The 17,010-nt window shown below is 38.8% G+C and overlaps 1 protein-coding gene across 1 annotated transcript in view; it reads right to left on the bottom strand.

Annotated features, from left to right (window-relative positions):
* Positions 1-17,010, bottom strand: part of LOC146476367 (uncharacterized) — a 45,314-nt gene that overhangs the window by 13,095 nt on the left and 15,209 nt on the right. The window contains exons 13-32 of the mRNA XM_085114533.1: positions 16,546-16,618; positions 15,759-15,814; positions 14,701-14,795; positions 14,025-14,121; positions 13,573-13,630; positions 11,719-11,980; positions 11,164-11,202; positions 10,244-10,422; positions 9,442-9,491; positions 9,076-9,173; positions 8,407-8,568; positions 7,440-7,510; positions 6,802-6,855; positions 5,993-6,058; positions 5,125-5,208; positions 4,224-4,376; positions 2,894-2,956; positions 2,255-2,333; positions 1,512-1,565; positions 383-501 (exon numbers count right to left, since the gene is read on the bottom strand). Of these exons, the coding sequence (XP_084970659.1) occupies positions 383-501; positions 1,512-1,565; positions 2,255-2,333; positions 2,894-2,956; positions 4,224-4,376; positions 5,125-5,208; positions 5,993-6,058; positions 6,802-6,855; positions 7,440-7,510; positions 8,407-8,568; positions 9,076-9,173; positions 9,442-9,491; positions 10,244-10,422; positions 11,164-11,202; positions 11,719-11,980; positions 13,573-13,630; positions 14,025-14,121; positions 14,701-14,795; positions 15,759-15,814; positions 16,546-16,618 (1,912 nt within the window). The remainder of the gene's footprint in view (positions 1-382; positions 502-1,511; positions 1,566-2,254; positions 2,334-2,893; positions 2,957-4,223; positions 4,377-5,124; positions 5,209-5,992; positions 6,059-6,801; positions 6,856-7,439; positions 7,511-8,406; positions 8,569-9,075; positions 9,174-9,441; positions 9,492-10,243; positions 10,423-11,163; positions 11,203-11,718; positions 11,981-13,572; positions 13,631-14,024; positions 14,122-14,700; positions 14,796-15,758; positions 15,815-16,545; positions 16,619-17,010) is intronic.

Raw genomic sequence — 17,010 nt, 5'->3', positions numbered from 1 at the left:
GATTTCACCAGAGTGCACCAAATTGAATTAAAATTTTCAAAATTTCCTGGGGACGGCCCTCCATACCCCCCTAATGAGAGGGGGCGACCCCCTCCCATAACTACCCCTCCGTCGGCTCCGCCGACGGCAGAAGGCACTTCGCGCCTTCTTTAGCCGGCTCAATTTCTCAGCTAACCGACAGACAAATTTCTTAGCTACAACCCTGTGTGTGGGCTAATAAACGTGAGGATCTGACCAAGGGTCTGATCTGATGATAGGTAGATAACAAAGGTAAGCATTTCCAAGCCAAAACTGTGGACAGGAATTTTGACAACAGTTAGAATCATGAGAACGATGCATTATTCAGTCCGTGACACAGGCATACTCGGAAATTTAAACTAACCACTGCTGATGAACCATTCATTTGCTGTTGCACTCTTTTTTCTTCATTCTTCAGCTGTTGCCTGAGTGCTGTTAACTGACTCAGTACATCTTGATCAGTTACTGCATTTCTCGTAGGCTCTTTAAACATGAAAATAAGAAAACCAGAAATTTAGTGACCAGAGATAAGAGCCTTTGTCATCCATATGGCGCAGTGGTGAGAGCACTCGCCTCCCACCAATGTGGCTCGGGTTCGATTCCCGGACACGGCGTCAAATGTGGGTTGAGTTTGTTGTTGGTTCTCGTCTCTGCTCCGAGGGTTTTTCTCCGCTTTCTCCGGTTTTCCTCCCTCCACAAAAACCAACATTCCCAAATTCCAATTCGACCTGGAAACAGTGGATGAAATAGCCACTCTACAGAAGCCACTAAAAATTCCCATTTTATTTACTAACAATTTAAAAGTCACTTTACACTTTCCTTAGAGGTTCAAAACAGTGTTTTATCCTCTTGAATATCACGGAGAGCGACGCAAATCCCCCCCCCCCCCCCCCCCAGCCCTTGAAACTATGCGTCTTTGGTATGGATGGCCAGGAAGGCAGTGGATTGCAACTTGAAAAAAATTGGCTAATGTTTTCAAGTCCTGCAGCTGTATTATACAGAAATTGCTGAAAAGTTCATCATTAAGGCAAACGTTTTTCTTTCAAGAATTTAGTAGAATGATGTTTCACTTGGTGCTATAATTTATGAGCATTTTCCTCTCGAAGAAGGGTACAAATTCACAGTTTTAGAATCATTTTTACAGAACACCAACAAAGAACTCAAATCAAGAGCCACGGATCATCGCATACTGAGCTGTTTTGTGCTATTCATGTTAGCATGTCCCAGACAAAGAGATTGTCTGAAGAAATGGCTCGATTCCTTGCTCGCAAACAGAAATGATCCAATGCCAAGTCCCGACAGGATAAAGACCAGACCAAGGACGTGACAGAAATCTAGTCATTTGTCCAAAGGTAGACACTGGCTGGACAACTACATAAATCTCTTGAGTAAAGTACCAGTTGAATCTTTATTGGAAACTTGGTGGGAATTAAGGGGATGGAAACAGGTTCTTAAAAGACAAAAAAAAATTGGAGCAGGCAGGTATATTTTACCTGGTTCACGTTGAGGTCGAGCGGCAGAAGGAGGAGGAGATGCAACAACAGGACCTAAAGAAAAAAAAAACAGCAGTTACATAGAGCGCAACCCCATAAATACGACTACCTTCGGGTCGTGAAAATGTGGTAGTAATAACAGGCTCGTTGGATTAACGAGATTGTATTAAAACTAAGGAAATGACTGGACTTTCAATTCGTTCGGGGCACAAAAAGTGGTCGTGTTAACATGGTGGTCGTAAGGCGGGGTTCCGCTGTAGTAAGTTCGCACAGTCAATTCGATCTTACTGTTAAACTCCAGAGTTACCAGCCCTTCAAGTTGTTTCGAACCTCATCATGAAAGCGAGGCTAAGTGCAAAGTTTTTATTAAGAAAATTAGTCTTCATTCATATGCAAACAAAACTAATTTTCACAAGAAAAGCTTTGCACTTAGCCTTACTTTCGTAATGAGGCTCAAAGCAACTCGGAAAATGGCCAATTCGAGCAACGAGTTGCACACATGTACACAGTTGCACTATAGGCCAAACAAATAACAATGTACTTACACGTTGCTGAATGGAAATACATTAGCATACATTAGAAATATATTTGCATAACTTTGCATAAACTTGGCAAATACGGACCAGGTGCTCAGAAAAAGGTCTAGCTAAGACTAGCGCTGTCAGGAAAAGTTATATTTAGCCATTATTATAAAAGAGAAACTAGCACTAACAATGCAAGCTCTAACGCTTCGTTGCTCTTACCTTGAGAGGTTTGTTTGTTAGCTATGGTAGGAATGGGCGGTGAAGAAGACCTGAAGTCAGTCATATCTTCACCAGCCTCCTGACAAAAGGAATAAAGAAAATTAGTTTTAAATAAATACACTTCACTGTTCTTACTTTTGCTTTACCAAGCTTTGTGATTGGTTGGCAAAACTCACGCCACTTTCTCAACCAATGAGAAGCAAAACTAAAACCAATCGCGCCTCGCTCGCACGCGTTTTCCCGCGCTTGGCGCCGGTTACATGTATTTGCTTTGAATTCTGATTGGCTCATTGCGCTGTTTGCATCTGTTGTGATTGGCCAGAATAATCACCAGGCAGTTGTTCAAAGAGCGGATAATTTTATTCACTGGATAGGTCGCTATGCAGCACATAAAATGTGTGCAAGCAGTTCCCTATAGCCCTATAATTTGTGTATGAAGTAGAAGCGTCTGTCTAATTTAAGTATGGGATTGTGTGAAAAACTTGCCAAAAGCTTTGGTTGGAGTACATTTTATCAGCTGGATAGCAACTTATCCATTGGATAAAGTTATCCGCTCTTTTAACAACGGACCGGCATTTTAGCTTTGATTTTATAACACAATTGAAAACCTCTCTATTTACAAGTTGTTACTCAACATACCTCCATCTTCTTCCGCACAGTGGGAATGGGTGGTGAGTTTGACCTGGCCTGAGCAGAGAAACCCTGAAATGGCAAAATAACAAATTTAAATAAGATATATTAATATTGTTTCAACGTTTGTGTACATAGAAAACTGTGCCTGAAACGTTACTTTGAGGAGTGGTCAATTAATTAAGTTATACTGCATTACATTGTGTAATTGCAAGTTTGAAAATATCCTAAACTGTGACCATTCAAATGAAAGCTGCTGAGCAGTACTTTCCTATGGTGCTGTTTATTATGCTGTACGAGGTGGTTCTAACTTTTGGGTCTGTGTGTGAAATCCTACAGTGTGACCATTCAAATGAAAGCTACTGAGCAGTACTTTCCCGTGGTGCTGTTTATTATGATGTGCAAGGTAATTTACAAACAACAACAACAACTTTACCACTTTTTTTAACAAACTTTTACAAAAGTAGTGAAAAAGATAATGGGAACTGGTACAAGTTACTCACAAAAACTAAAGAGCTAATCTAGATGAGCAACAAAATTGAATATTTAGACCTTTTCACTCGGTGGACCAAATTCTAAAGTGTGACCATTCAAATGAAAGTTACTAGTAAGAAGTAATTTCCCGTGGTGATGTTTAATATGCAGTACAAGGTGGGTCTAGCTTTTGAGTCGGCGAATGAAATTATACAGTGCTTGTTGAGATTTAAAAGGTCAACTCACACTAGCATAAAGACATAAATAATATCACTAGTTGAGCGGGTTAGTTTCTAAAGAAACTGCAGTGCTGCGTCGGTGGGGAGTAGAAACGAATGTTTGGTTTATCAACAGAGTTGACAACTGAAGGTAAATCGGCCATCGTAAAGAGATTTCCCCAGTGCTCACGTTTCGAGCGTTAGTCCTTCATCAGAGCAAATCAAGAAATTGTGGGTTTTGTGCGTTTATATGCTGAACAGTGGAGCCACGCTATGAGTGCACGGTAACGTGGAAAAGAAGAATAAATTAGTCGAATGAAAGCGTTCCTTGATTCCTTGGCGATTAAGAGTGCCAATTTGGAAGATAAATTTTTGTTCGAAAGTTTTGTGGGTTTCTGTGTTAACCATGATGAAGAGAAATGCCACAGACTGCCATGAGTTTGTTAGAGTGGTTAGGCATGAGATTTAAGTGTTGAGCGACTGGTTTGGATGCATCCTTGTCATTTCTTTCAACATCTCTCAGATGTTCGCGAAATCGGTCATCTAGCCTCTTTCCTGTCTCACCAATGTATAAATGTTGGCATAAAGTGCATTTTATGCAACAAATAACATAAGCGGAGGTTATATCACTAGTTGATAATACTTACTTCACTAGCAGCAGCTTTCTTGGCAGCTAATTCAGCATCTAGTTTTCTCTTCAGCTCAGCTTGCCTCTGTTCTTCCATCTCCTTCTTTTTCTTCTCTGCTTCTCTTTTCTTGGCTTCTTGAGCTTCTTTGATCTGTTCATTCTTCAACCTTGCCTAACAGAGAGACCATGTAAAACATGAAAAGGGGTTGGAAAATTTTGAAAGCTCAAAGGATGATACAAAGAAGGTCCAAGACATCACACAAGGCGGAGTAGTTTGGGGGTGAATGAACAAAACATCATCCACTCCACTCCATCCATCTCCTGGGAAATTAACATGTGCAAGAATCACCTAATCGGGACGACGGATTTACTGCATGAGTGTTTGAATTTAGCTTTGCCTCCATCTACTCTCGAACACATGTGCACCGTATGTGGCCGAGCATGCAAATCCAAGATTGGTCTAGCCTCGCACAAGAGAAGCCACTAACCTAGTAACACAACCACAGACTGACTGCTGAACACTCATCTTTCCAAGCGAAAGCAGAGACCACCATTTGATTTAAACTCTAAATGACTTAATTAGCTCAAAATTTGCATTTTTCTTTTTTATGCAACGTGCTCTTTATCAAATTCTTATCACTCCCCCTTCCCCCCCCCCCCCCCACACCTCGATGAAGGCTGAAGCTTTAGCCGAAACATTGGGGTTTAACCCGTTTTTAAACATTTGATTGTTATACAGTATTTTTTAACCAGAGAAACCTTTTACCACGTCACAAGTATTGAACAATAACACTTGTTAGCTAAACACAACATGGTTATCGACCAGGACATATGTATTTCATGACATTTGAGTGGCCTGTTTAATAACAAAATTTTCATTCAACCATCATGTGCCCAATTTAATTAGTCAGGAGAAATACCTCTTCTTCCTTCTTTCGGAGTTTTTCTTGTTCTTCTTCAAAGTCTTTCTGCATCTTTATTCTGTCCTCTTCTATTTTTCTTTCCTAAAGGAGTGAGGTGACAAAAGAAAGTTTATTAAGCTTCTCACTCATTCAACCTGCCGCCGATGCCTTGCTCAAAGGACCAGGCGGGCGTTTCTTAAAGCTCCCGACGAGCTTGGGAAAAGTATTTCTCTTATTCCATCTCTATTTAACAAATCGACGGCAGTTTTCTATGGTCTGTACTCTTATAGACCATAAAATGACGCCATAAAATGTCCAAAACTTGGCAGTGAAACCACTCGCCGCTGCCAAGTTTTGGACATTTTATGGCGTCATTTTATGGTCTATAAGAGTATAGACCATAGAAAACTGCCGCCGATTTTTTTTACAATAACATGGAAAAAGTACGAGCGGAATTGGCTGTGATTTTTTTCGTTGAGAAAGCGCGCGCGTTACATCTGACGTCATTTTTATTGTCTGTACTCTTATAGACAATAGCTACGAGCCAATCAGCGCGCGGGAATTTGGACAGTTATTGTAAAAAGAATACTGGTTGTTTTTCGTACAGACTAACTCGATGTGTTTGTTTATCACGGAAAACTTAAAATGTTTTCGCTTTCAAAATTGTCAAATACTGATTTTTTTTGTAATGAATTTTGTGTATGTAAAATAGTTTTTTTCGGGTCCGAAGTTTATCGGGAGTTTGAGAAACGCGTGCCAGGATCATCTCCAGGAGGAGTAGTGATGCTATTAGTCAAGGACAACTGTTCGAATCTACGTTCTCTTGACAAATTCATTCCGTAAAGGTGCATTTTAAACTTCTAATGTGGACTGAACAATATCTCACCAATTCTTCCTCTTCTTTCTTTACTTTCTCCAGTTCTTCCTTTTTCTTCTTCTCTTTTTCTTCAACCTTAAGTTAGAAACATGGTGAGTTTAAATAACAGACGAGTTGCACTAGTGAGAAATGAACAGGGTGCTATAGTTGTGTAGTCTGTCTCGTACCACGAACAACAACAATTTCTATCTGAGTATGAAGAACTACGCTCTGCACTTCAAAAGCTCATTAATACTCCAAAAACCCATTGACCTATCAAATGGTCGATAAAGCATCACCTGCAGTGGTTTTAAAACCCGATAAAACCTCCTCCTTATTAGTATGCGGTGTTTAATGTTTTTCTCGTATGCTAATTTCCAACGTTCACAAAAGCATTATTGTTATGAACTCTCTTGACACACGCTTTTCCAGGAATGTTTTTGAAGCCGTTCAAAAAACTCGCAGCACGTGTCTTATCGGGTCTTAAACCACTCAGCTGCGCCTCGTTGTTTTAAATCCCGATAAAACACTGCTGTTCGTGTTTTAAACATTAAATAACGGCCTCTCTCGTCAAACGAACATGAATGTATAATAATCATCATCATCATACATGAGATTTGTATAGCGGAAGTATCCACACAATGATCAAACGCGCTGAAACATACCTCCTTATTAAAAATTGGCTTAAACTGATAAAACATGATTACACAGGAAAGGAAATACAAAACCATCATCATCATCATCATCATCAATTTTCACCACATTCTTTCCTGGAGTTAAACGTATTTCCTGAATGTATTGAATCATATAGTTAGTAACTATGATTGAATATATTGCACCTGTTTTCGAAGGTATTCCTGATACTCTTGCTTGGCTGCTTTTTTCATATCATCCTAAGGATGCAAACAAAGAAAACTAACATTAATAAAATATTGACACATGGACATTAAGCTCAAAATTCAACCTGTTTCATGTTCACACTATTATTATATATAACACAGTCGAACCCCTATTATGCAGCCACCGATTTAGGGGCCACCCACTATTAAGCGGCCAAACAACAACGTGAAATGACCAAATTCAAGGTTTTGTGGAGAACGTGAACACATGACGGTAAATTTTTCTTTCCCTGTCTTAACTTGAATGCGCTTCCCACCTGTTCTGTTACTTTATAGTTCAGCCACATTGTAAACGTTGAACGAATTGGAATAATTGTGAAGTAGTACAAGTAACGTGAACAGGTCAGGGTAACCTTACAATGGACTTACATCCCATACAGGGGGAGCAGCAGCAATGTGTCTAGTATGTTTATGCAAAGGAACACAGAACAAAAGGTTGGCAATGTGGCCCACCCATGTGCTGAGCTTATTTCTTGTGGCAAAATACAAATTCTCATCGCTAGTTTCTGCACATAGTTTATTTTATGTGGCTGAGAGAATTCAAAGAATGAACCTGATTCTAAACGCAAGTAAATTACCTGAGGTTGAGCTTCTTTGAGAGGATCTGATCTGCCAAATCCAGCACGCCTTACATTTCCTGATAACTGATCTAAATATAACATGTTAATAAGGTGATGAAATGTTCACTTTACTAAATTAAGAAAGGGCACATTACTCAAATCACGTCTTACTTAAACCATGATTTTTAAAAGACAGTCAACAGACCTATATGTATCTGTTTATAGGTGGTATTTTGAACAGACAATGCTAGATGTATGTGTCTTCTTGCCACCGTTTTTATAGTAGACAACGTTTAACTATAAGCCTGGTGGTTTCTAAAGGTCACCTCGCCATACATTAAACTGTGGATTAATAGTGCCTTATCCAGCGGATAAAGTTATCCGGCCTTTGAACAACTGGCACCAGATGTAGACTAAATTGGTTTAGTCCACAGTTTTGTTAAACCCCCTATGAACTTCAAAAATAACAATTGTTTCCCGAATATTTTAAATGTTTTTTTTTTTTTTTTTTTCAGTTAATGCGTCTTTTTCGGAAAGATTTCCATAGAAATCATCAAGATTCCATTCAAATGCCAGACATTACAAAGAGGAATTCGAATGTTCATTTCATTCTCGGAAATACCGGCCATGCGCGACATAGGCTGCCTGTAATTCTTGTCAACTCTCAGCTACTCATAATTATTATTGGTTGATCCAGGATTAACCCTCTGAGCCTCATGTCAACATGGAGATTCTCCTTAGTGGTTTCCGTGTATTTCGTATAGTATTGGAGAGGAGAAGGTGTTAAACATCCTTGTTGACCATTTCCTATATTCTCACATGACCTGTACGATTGATCATACAGTGACAATGTAATGAGAAATTATAAGCTGGTCACAACTTATTGGGGCTAACCTGAGTATTAGTCCTTCCTAAGGGGATGGGGGATGGGGGCAGCTATATTGGGGCTTAAAGGGTTAAGAAACTAACAGGTTAAGTCACAAACCTGCAGCCTGCATCATTGGGCTGGCTTGACTGATTGCGCCTTGCCTGGGAGACAGATATGGCTCATTTGGTGGCTCGAATCTGGTCTCCACTGGAGGCGGCTGATCTCTTGGACTCACGTTAACCCCTTGATCATTCAACTGCTTTAGAGTGCGCAGGTCAGCTACAACAGGAAACATTAGCCTGGTATCAGTTATAAAATCACTTTATGTATATCATAATCATCATCATCATCATCATCATCATCATAATCATCATTGTCATTGCCATCATCATCATTATTGTCATTGTCATCATCACCATTATAATAATTATAGTTTACTTAATTATCATTGTAATCATTGTAGTAATTATTACTATAGAAGTATTTTCCTTGGTATCTTATTGTCACCCTATGATTTAAGGTTTGCAAGGTGATTTACTTTTTGGAATATATTGCAGTTACCATGACTGGTTTCTGAGAGCTTAGCTTAGGAAACAAAGTAAAAAACATGGGCATTTGAAATAGCCAGTTTTAGTAAATTACTGTAAACAGAATCCACCAGCAAGTGAGTTTCTGTGTGAGATAGTGAAAGAGTCTATATAGTTCAGTCAGTTGCTCAAGATGGCCAGAGTGTGATTATACCAACAATCCACCCACATTTGTGACAATGAGTGGCAGGTGACTTACCAACAAGATGCCCCGTAGAATCTCTCACAGGGGCACCCCCTCCACCTTTACCCCAGGGATTATAACTGGCTGCCTCTTGTTCAATCTTCCTGTCATATCTGGAAAAAAATGCAGATCACAAATTAGATCATGTCATGAAATGGCCTGCTTTACCACAAGTCTCCTTTGCTCTAGAGAAGCTGACTAGTGGGTGAAAGGGGTCTTTTTGAGGAAACTATCCATTCTAATTACCCCCTGCTTCCCAGAAAGGGTTTTTTTATTTTGAGCCCTGACCCCACCCCTACAAATATCAGTGACGGAAATTTACAATTCAGTTTCATACTTTCCTTCAACAATTTTCACTCCCCATTCAGTCCAGTATCTCACCTTTCTTTGTCCTCCTTTTCCTTTTGCTTCCTTGAATTTCGTTCTTGCATCTTTAAGTCAGGAGAACAATGTTATTGGAGCTTGAATTATAAATTTAAGTACCAGAACTGTGCACTCTGTTACAATGTTTGCTTAACAGTTGTTGATAAGGTTTTCTCAAAGACATTAATAATTCATGAAGAGAAAACAAAGGAAATCACTACCGTGAAGGAGGTTTTGGAAATGTGATCTTAAAGTTTGGTGAGCTTTTCCTTTGAATTTCTCCATGAATTTTTTGATGGTTTGACAAGCTACATCAAACACTAAAAAGAGTTTTTCATCTCATTTCCAAACACATCAAAGCTGGTTAAAAAAACAAAATCAGCTATAACTCTTTTTTTAGCTCACTTCTTGGTGTTTGGAAATCAAGTGAAACACTCGTCCTCATGTTTTATACATTACTTGACAACTTTCACTTTTTGCTTTAAATCCAAGAGCTGCAACAGGCAGAGCCATACACAAAGATTGGAAGTTGATGACTCTGCCTTGCACAATTCTTGAGTCTACTTTCGCAGTCCAGTTGACAGGGAAATAACTGAAATGTTGTCAAAAACTCTTTCAAGTAGCAATAATATGACATGTAGCCCAGGGGAATACTCAGGTACTGCATATTAGCCCCAGGGAGGTGGGTTTGAAATAAGTGATTAGGGAAATTTTTATTTTGGGGATTAGACATTTCTGGTACACAACTACATGTAACAATAACAACAGTTCAGGAAAAAAATTACAAAAAAAATAAAAAAGTGTATATTAATTTAATTACCTGCTTTCTAAGTTCCTCTTGGTAAGCTTGCTGAGCCGCTTTCTTCTTGTCAGCTGACGCCGGATCTGTTCCTGCTGCTCCGAGGCTGCTGAATCCTCCAGGAGGCTGAAGAGTAGAGCGAGGGCTGAGATCACCCCCACCCTGTTGGGGGAAGGCTGATGGACCAGCAGTTGAGTATCCTGTGAAAAGCATTTAAATGCAATTTGAAAGGAGTTAAAAACAAAGAGCGCTAGTTATGTTTTTGGTTGGCAGTCAGCCCTGAGGCGCATGTGCAGTAGTTCTTAGCTTTGAACATGTGGCGTATGTTTCGGGTAGCATGAGGTTTTCTGCAGCATGAGGCGCCAAGATTTTTGGACGGTGGTTTCTTGCCCCCCCCCCCCCCCCCCCTCCATACCCTCCCTCTTTTAATTTTTCCACTGTCTGGTCAGTGTGACCGGTACCTTTTCTTTTGCGTGGGGGCTCATGGCTGGGTGACAGGGTTACGCCAGCCATGGGGGCATTATTCAGTCTAGGGGCTGGCTGCCAAAAGTGGAAGCCTGTGGATAATCCAGGCACCCAACAGGTCTCCTCAAGGTAATGCAGTTGTTAATGACAAGTAGTATGTATTGTCTTTTTTATGAGTTGATAACTGGTCTTAGCTATGAGTTGGAAAGTTGACAGGCATGCTGTAAAATACTCTAAATGTTTCTTAGGCTAGCTAGGATACAGCCAAGAGAGTCATTTTCACTATAGAAGGAAATGGCTCGTTTTGATTCAGATACAGCCACTATAATTTCAGACGGACATTTTTAATTGTAAGTAGCAGGACTTTCATTAATTTTACAGCCACGCGTTGCTTTGCTCTATGCACTGAGCACTGACACTTGTTTGTGGCAGAGAAGGAGACCACATAGTATTTAGTTAATTTTATTGTATGGTACCTTGGGTTCTTGACTGCAAATCTCTTTGCGACTGTGGACCTGCAGAGGCAAACAAACAAATCAGGATTATAAATGACTTGGAACATCCAACAAGATAAACCTTCAATTTTCATTTCAAGAACACTTTCTCAAACTTTATGCCGTAAAGTCAAGCCTGCTGTACACAATCCTTGGGTCACATTTCTGTGTCAGTTAGAAAAGAGGTGTTCACACAGGGTGTTAAAAATGTAGTCTCAATGCATAGCTGGGAACACAACTAAGCTAGTGTCTCCTTGAAAAGGGTGAGGTGCTGTAATAGAGGTTAATTGAGTATTTTGCATTAAAAAATTAGTCTCTATAGTATGTAACAAGAAGAGCCAGAGGCTGCAATCTAAAACACCATGTACATGTAGGGTGAGAACTTGAAACTGTTGCAACTAAGTAAAGGTTATGGTTTTGAATTTGCCCTTATTTTTTTCTTTGAACATATGATGGTCCCTTTCCCTAGATCTACCACTGACAGCAGGTCAATGTGCACTGCATAGTATTAAAATGAAAAAAAAAAAAAAGCCATACCAGACATTCCAGCATCCAGCCTTAGACTGGGAACCATGTTTGCTTGTCCAGTTCCCCTTGGGGCATCCAGTGATGACCCCTGGGGAGCCCCCATCTCCAGTGCTCCATAATAGTAATAAGGGTCATCATATGGATTGGAGTGAATAGCAGGGTGAGGAGGAGGCCTGGAACTAGGCCCATGATTGGCCAGGGACATGTCATAGCCTTGTCGCTGAGGAGCTCGATATGATTCTCTGCTTACAGCTGGAGGTGGCTTGTCAAGCTGAAAAGGAAAGCAACGCAGTGTCTTGCATCTGTGCTTGGACAAGTGTTACGTATGCGTTATTGACCAAGCGTGAGGTCAAGATGGCTGGATATTGGCCAAGTTCTTTTTTTGCGTTTTTATGGACCGAGACGAAGTCGAGGTCCATAAAAACGCAAAAAAAGAACGAGGCCAATGTCCAGCCATCTTGACCGAACAAGCTTGGTCAATAAAGGATTTATTATATGGCTTTACCTCCAAGTTAAAACTACAAAAACAAAACAAAACAGGACATGAAACTGCTCTACTCGGAAAAAATTCTTCACAGCCGGCCGGTGCAAGATTCATTTTCAGTGCATTTTTGGATTAGCATGTAATCGTGGAAAACAAGGAATCCTAAATTATCTTAATGCTCTAACTTTATAATGGCTTATAGGGAGTATACAATTATTGAGAACGAAAAATTTAGATTTTCGCAAGAGCGGGAAGATTTGAATAGAATCCGGCAAACTCGCCATTTTCAGCCGATCGCGCGGTGGCGTAAATAATAAACATTTTTCAGGATTTTTACACAGTTTTCGGCTTCCAATCATTAATTCTTGAATGAAACAATAGATTTTGAGATTATATGCAAACATAAGCCGAAAAAAAAACCGGGTGAATCAGAAAACTGGGCGAAACTTTGACAAGATTTTGTTGTTTACAACAGGCAAGACGCGGCTATATTAAAAACGTGAGCTTCTTCGGCGAACTTGAAAAAAATACTTTTCTGAACTGCTCCTAAAACACTTAACGCAACTTCCATTACGCTATGATTTAAATACAGTGATTTCACACCTAGAGAACTTATCAATTTGGCTCTCGACTTGAGACAATAAGTTTTACAAAATCAATTCTATCTAAAATTACTACACGCAGAGCAACTCACCGATTCAACTCACATTCATTGTAGCTGAAACAAAATTTTCACTACACCAGGACGATTCCATTCTCTTTCCTATCCTTTAGGTAGATGTTGAGAAAGTTTACCGAACTGTTTAGTGAGCGTTTTCCCCCAAAACAACGAGAAAATCGAAGAAAAGATTGCATTGTTGTTGGGATTAAACTTTCGATGCCAAGCGGACGGGCAACGGGTAATCCCGAGCGGGCAAGATAGCTCCATCTTGCCCGCTCCGGTAGCCAATCACAGCGCAGGATTTGACTCATCTTGCCCGCTCGCGGAGCCAGCCATATAATAAATACATGTATAGACTGTAGAAGTTAAAAAATAAGCCAGGTTGAAGTGATCCTAATGTACAACACGAGTAGAGGGACAGCAAAATATCCTTTTAATTATTTTTTATTTGTTACATATACAATTTGTTAGGCGCATTTGATCATATGCACGTGCTAATTTGCGCCACACAAATATTAATTATTATTATTAATTATTATTATGGGTGACTGGTGTCTCCAACTTATTTCTGTCATCTGGTTGTCTACAACATATGAATAACAGTGAGTGGGGATGTTGTAGTGGTGTTAGCAGTTGTCTCTCACTGTGTTTAAATTTGATTGAAACAAATCTCAGAACAATTAATTAAGATTTAACCTAAAGTAATGACATTATTCACCTGGGAGTACTGTGGCCTGCCACCATCCTGCTCCACTCCTAAGCGAAGCATTTTCTCTCTGGTGAAAACGAAAAAAAAAACGAACAACAGCAATGATCAAACATCATAATATAGCATTGAAGAATAAATATTTACTATTTTACGACTGAGTTACTCTTTCAACATTTTCTCTTACACTTGTCATTTTAGCACACTTTCATAAGCAGTGGCCAAGTTGTACGACCATTAGAAATTTGCCTAGATAAGAAACTTACATCCAACACTGTTCATGAAACCACATGTTAACTTGAACAACCACCAACAGAAGAGGTTTCTATTCAATAAAAAGTTTGAAGTCACTAGATATGGTGTTTTTATGTGTAGGCCACACTGTTGACAAATTAATTCAAAATCTACAAGTCAATTAAGACCTCTTTGACAGTGCAAACATGCTAACTAGTTCATTAAATTACTTTTTCTTTATATCTGCCTGTTCTTGCATTTGTTGTTGAAGTTCCCTCTTGTACTGTTCTTGTTTTCGAGCCTTTGCACTTCTGGATTCCTCTGAACCTGAAAAAAAAAAAGTAGCTCATCATCACCATCATCACCATTGTTGATCAATATTTTGCCAGAAAGCTCCTTTGCCAAGTGGTTTTCAAGGAGGTTCTGGGTTGAATAATTATTATTAATTACAACAAATGACAACAATTCACATCATCATTATCATCATTAATCAATATTTTTCCAGAAAGCTTCTTCACAAAGTGGTTTTCAAGGAGAGGCTCTGAGTTGAATATTAATTACAATTTATAACAACAGTGCAATGTACCAAAAGGAAACTGACAACAATAACCGAGAAATGAAAAAAAAAATACAATATAGAAAGTTGATAGTTATTGATAAGTAACTCACAAACTCGAAAAATGGGTAAATTTTAAATCTTAACATGGACTCACAGTCCCTAACAATCAAGTTCATACATGGAAGTCTAAGCTGGCCGAGTAATTTATTTTAATTGCCCAAAGCCTCCATTACCAGTAAAGTTTAAGTTGAGGTTTTTTTACGCATGCCTCAACATTCTTGGTTGGGTAAAGTTTAAAATATATTTTTGTTGTTGTTGTTGTTGTTGTTTTAAGTTAAAGCACTCACCTCCTATAAGTCCTGATCCTTCTAAAGGAGCCGACTGTGATCTGATGCTGCCATCCGTCTTGCTTCTCTGGAAAGGTTCCTCCTTTGGAGGATCTCTGTAAAATGGAAAAAAGAATAATAAATACACAATGATGCTACAAACACCAGCACAGAAGTCACACACTTTACAACAGTACTTTAATATACTGTCACGAGATCATGGTTGCTATGCATAAAAATCTTATCTTATGATGATATCCTTGTTTACAATGGTAAGCCACCGGCCAAGTAAGCTTGCCTCTGTCACCTCCATACATAACAAAAGGTGGAAGGGGCATGATAGAACTCCAACTATGAAATTGTTTCATACAAGTAGGAGATGTGTGTCCTTTTGTCATAGTCTGGTCACTATAGTCTGTCACTATAGTCACTATAGTCACTTAATAGTCTGGTCACTGGTCACGGTACATGTATTTGAGATAGCAAGTTATTACGCGGGATGACGTAGTCAGCCAGCGTCTTAAATTCGGAACCGCATTCCTTTCGTCGTCAAAAAATGCCTTGTTTTTTTAACTTTCCCATGTGTGCCCGACCCGAAAGAATTGTGTGATTTTTATTGGCTGCAACTTCGAATCACATGCAAGTCAGGTTGGATTGCACCATAAATGTTCATTTCATCAGAAATTTGCATAATTTTGTTTACGACGTCACTGATGCGTGACATGGCACTTTCCGCGGTAAAAGCGGTAAATCGAAAGAATAGCTTCCAAGAAGCACTCGACATTTAACACGGTGGAAATTGAAGAGTTCCTGGCGAAGGAATCATGCTTTGTTTGACATTTGTAGAACCACGATGAGACTGAGAAGAAGTCATTTATAAGCTTACGTTATCGTAAATCGTAATCACTAATGGATTTCCAGTACAAATACAAGGGAAACAACATAACGCGATCATCGTGACTCAAACTTTTCCATTAGCAAGGATAGTTTTATCAATCTGCGAAGCATACAATTGGAATAAGTGAATCAGCATCACGCGTAAATGCCAGTATAGGCATCTTGTTACTTAACAATATTACCTTTCAGGTAAATTAGCACTGTTGCGTCGCTGTGGCCTTTTTCCTCTCTTTCGGACCTAAAAAGTTTACACATAGAAAGAGAACTAAAAGATTACAATATTGTCATTACAAGTAGTATAATGTTTTTATTTTAGTAAAATGTAATACCTTTTTTCATGTGATCTGTGCAATGCAGGTTATGTTGGACACACAGCCCAACACCTTCATTCTTGACACATTGCTCATAAGCACAAAAATTTGGCATTTGGTTGGCATTTCTTAGAAGCTCTCTTAAGAAATAATCTTTTGAAAAAAAAGCCAAATAACAATTTTGAGAAAGTGCCAGAATAAATTTTGATTGTTTAATTTTTGAAATGCTTTTAATCAAGAACTCAAGCCTAATTTAAATTAAACTTTGTTACACTTGTGACTTTTTAATTCTTATGTTACAGCTTTTGGTGACCTGTTGTTCTTTTTAGAATTTATAGATTTCAACATGCATAAACACAGTTTTGACATACTAATGGCGTTAAGCTAGCGTCGAAATGTGCAGTTGTTGTTTTTAACCATTTTTAAATCTCAAAATGATTTTAAGTGATCTTTTTTCCACAATTTGTTATAGTCTAATGTATTTCTAAGTCAATTTTTCTTCGCATTATAATAAAACCAAATAATTATGGTTCTGACCAAGTAAGGATGCTTTATGCTATCCCAAAGGGAAACAGTTTAATACCTGAGTTGTAACTCAAATTGATTTAACAAGAGAAATTGATTGCAGTTCAGAGATCAGTTCTTATTAGCCACTAACCCAATCTAAAAGTTCCTCGTCATCGTCATCATCATCATAATAATCAAGTTTTCTTCGTGGTTTCACCCAAGAACTACAAAAAGGAAAGAATAGATCATCACAAGGTTCACAACCTTGGTTTTTGGCATACATGTCCACCAAAATGGTGAAAGAACTGCAAGTGGCAATGTCACCTACCTTATTCGTACTAATTTTCGCGGGCACTTAATTTCGCGAATTTGGAACACAAATATTTCGCGAGCATTAATCTTTGCGATTTTGCAAAAACCGATAAATTTAGGGCATTTAATTTCGCAAAAATTGACAAAAGACAGACTAAGAAAACCGTTTTTTATTGAATGATCACTTAAATAAAGATTGATTTACAATCATGATTTGCAATTACGTAATAGAAATAGCGTTGATAATCACACAAATCAAGCAAATACTGCAAATCAATCAAATGCTACTGCAATATTGTACTTT

Source organism: Pavona decussata, unplaced genomic scaffold (assembly GCF_977016875.1).
Source record: "Pavona decussata unplaced genomic scaffold, jaPavDecu1.1 SCAFFOLD_77, whole genome shotgun sequence".
Lineage (NCBI taxonomy): Eukaryota > Metazoa > Cnidaria > Anthozoa > Scleractinia > Agariciidae > Pavona > Pavona decussata.
Note: the sequence above shows the minus strand (reverse complement) of the source record. Positions and strands in the feature narration are given on the sequence as shown.